This window comes from Egretta garzetta, unplaced genomic scaffold (genome assembly GCF_000687185.1).
Source record: "Egretta garzetta isolate BGI_Z169 unplaced genomic scaffold, ASM68718v1 scaffold198, whole genome shotgun sequence".
Lineage (NCBI taxonomy): Eukaryota > Metazoa > Chordata > Aves > Pelecaniformes > Ardeidae > Egretta > Egretta garzetta.
In genome coordinates, this window is record NW_009260398.1 from 21,510 (window position 1) to 24,241 (window position 2,732).

At 42.2% G+C, this 2,732-nt stretch overlaps 1 protein-coding gene across 9 annotated transcripts in view; it reads right to left on the bottom strand.

The window, feature by feature from the left end:
- The window catches only part of RIN2 (Ras and Rab interactor 2), a 74,105-nt gene that overhangs the window by 8,882 nt on the left and 62,491 nt on the right, over positions 1 to 2,732 (bottom strand). For all 9 annotated transcript variants that reach the window (XM_035898623.1, XM_035898624.1, XM_035898628.1 and 6 more), the window contains one exon: positions 746 to 1,051. In XM_035898623.1, the coding sequence (XP_035754516.1) occupies positions 746 to 1,051 (306 nt within the window). The remainder of the gene's footprint in view (positions 1 to 745; positions 1,052 to 2,732) is intronic.

The window sequence follows — 2,732 nt, forward strand, 5'->3', positions numbered from 1 at the left end:
CACCAGCATTGCTTCACCTTAGCTAGACCTACCACAGCAGTGTATGATAAGACATCAGGCAACAGAGTCCCACCTATGAGTTCATGCCATCCAGAACAGCATTTTAATTGTGCCACTGACCACTCAGCAGGTCTTACTGGTCTGTAGCTCCATTTCATTATCTAGGTTTCAAGTTCACATTTGGACTCATGCTACAGTGTAGAAATAGATGTCTTCTGTTCCAAATAACCCGAGAGAGAGTGTCCAAATGAGAACATTCAGAGGCACAGCAAGCCAAAAACACTGCATCAGAGGCTGCCTTCCTCCACCCATCAACACAGTGCCCTTGTAGTTGTCGTATTGCATACATGCTATTGAATTATTATAGCTAAATACAGGGTGTTACCTCTATTACAATTTCCAGAAAAATACTAATTTAGAATCAGTGTCAAATTCAAGGCTTACAGGACAGCCTTTCTGATAGCCAACTTCAAAAGCTTATAGTTAAGCAAAGCTTTTTTTTTTTTTTAAGCTGCTTCACAACTCTGCTTTACCCTGAATTTTTAAGATGTGCTGCCAGATGCATCAGAGAAATCAGGAAAGAAGCAAAGACAAGGAATCCCTCCCAAAAGGGCAAGGAGATGCTAGGAGAGCTCCAGGAGAAGGAGACATATCTGCAGAATCAGGTGGTCCAATTTCGTCCACCCCAGAAAGACAACCCCAGGTTTGGAATACCATTGAACTTGAACCATGAGAAGCACCATACCTGAGTTATTCTCCATAACAGTGTAGATCAATTTGCAAACTCTCAGCAGCAGCATGACTTTCTTTTCAGGTGAATACATTTTCTGCATGGTCATGAACTTGACTTTAATCTTTTCAACATCCACAAAGTCTGGTGTTGGAACAAACACACCCAGTTCCTGAGGATTCCTCTGCCGCACCAACTGCAGGTTTTCCTTTAGCTGTTTCCAAGAACCGTCTGCAGTATGAAACTCTTTCAACATAGCTTCAATGTGGCCCTTCAACGGCTTCAGAATGCACTTATGCATCGCCTTCTCCAGGACAACATCTGCAACAGGAAAACACAAGTCCAGCTGACTTCTTCCTCTAGAGCAGAGCCAATATTAATATAACCATTCCCAAAAGAGACACTGTAGAGCAAAACCTACTTGCTAAAGCCTATTTATTATACAAGCTGAGTTTCCAGATGTTTGTTAACAAGAAAACCAAAGGCAGAGCAGAATCTGTATTCCATTTTTATTTATGGCAATGGGGTAAATACAAAACAAAAACCCCACAAAGACAGAGTACAGACTGTCACACACACACAAAAAAAAAAAGCAGGAAAGAAAAAAAAAAAAAAAAAAGCAAGCTGTGGCTCCAGTTAACTTTTTCTTTTGTTGGCCAGAAGTCTCCGAGTTTTATTTTACTTTGAGCTTAGCCTTTAACTCCCAAACTTAAAGTAAACCACATTCAAACCCATAACTTTTATCTGCATTGGCATGAAAGCCCATCCTTTTTGCATAGTTTCCATCAGAAAAGCACGGTCTCCTAAAACTTGGCTCAACTTTGTCAAGATCTTTATGAACGTGGACAGATTATGGGCTTTAAACTATAAATGAAAATGAAGCTGTGTTTGTCCAGCTTCAGATTTCATCATGCAAGTTTATATACAGCTTTGTCATCAAGTTTGCAGTTCTTTGTTTGGCAATAGTGTGCACGTGGCACAGTAACCACTAACTTAGGGTGGGTTTTTCTATTCTTGTTCTACTCCAGTTTTCCTTTAACAGTTGTCCTCTGGACCACATCAACAGAGAAAGCTCTTTGCTAAACATTTTCTCTGCAAACCTTTACTTTATAAGCTAATTTCCTCTCCTGCTCAGTGTCCTTATGGCAATAACTTACATTAATTATTAGCTTACATGAATCATTTGTACCATGGTGAACTCCCACAAGCACAAAAAGAAACTGGTGATCCTTCAGCCTGGCCACTGCACCAATACCCTGACGGTGGGGCAGGACCAGCACCTAGAGTAGGCAGATGTACTAGGGGAACACAAGGGACCAGGAGCAGAACGAGGAGAGACTCTGTCACTGCCAGATCACACATGTATACAAGCTAGCAGCGGACACTGCTGCTATGAGTGGTGACTCATTAAAGTTTCATTAAACCTCGTGCCCTTTCCAGGTTCTTCGCCTGTTCTTATACCATGGTCTCTTTCTTGTCTCTACTCACTCCCCACCCCCCCTTTTTTTTTCCCCTCCTTTTTTTAATTGCAGACTGTCTCTAAGGCTCGGGATTTACACCCACACCCAAACAAGCATTACCTATTTCTCTTTTCTTGCTTTTGCTTTATGCTTTCATTTATTTTATCCTCGTGTTCAGCCATTTTTCCTTTTGGGTCTTCATACCTCTCTCTCCCACACAAACATGCCCTTCACACACTCCTCCTCTTATGGTGCCTTTGCTTCATATGTAGCATTTATTCTCTGTTTGTCTGGCACACAATTCCCAAACATCCAATTCTACTGGGAGCTCCCATCTCCCCTATCCCAATTCTGCTGGGGCTTCTGTAGCTTCTCTCGCTGCTTTCCCCTCCCAAGACCTGGATGGAGGTGGCAAAGCCATGTCTGCATTCCTAAATGCTTTAAACATATCTGGGCTCTCCCTCACAACGGAGACTGCAAAAGCTACTGGAAGGGAGAAAGAGTGAACTTGAGGAGCAGCATTTGCCCCGATTTTCTAGATT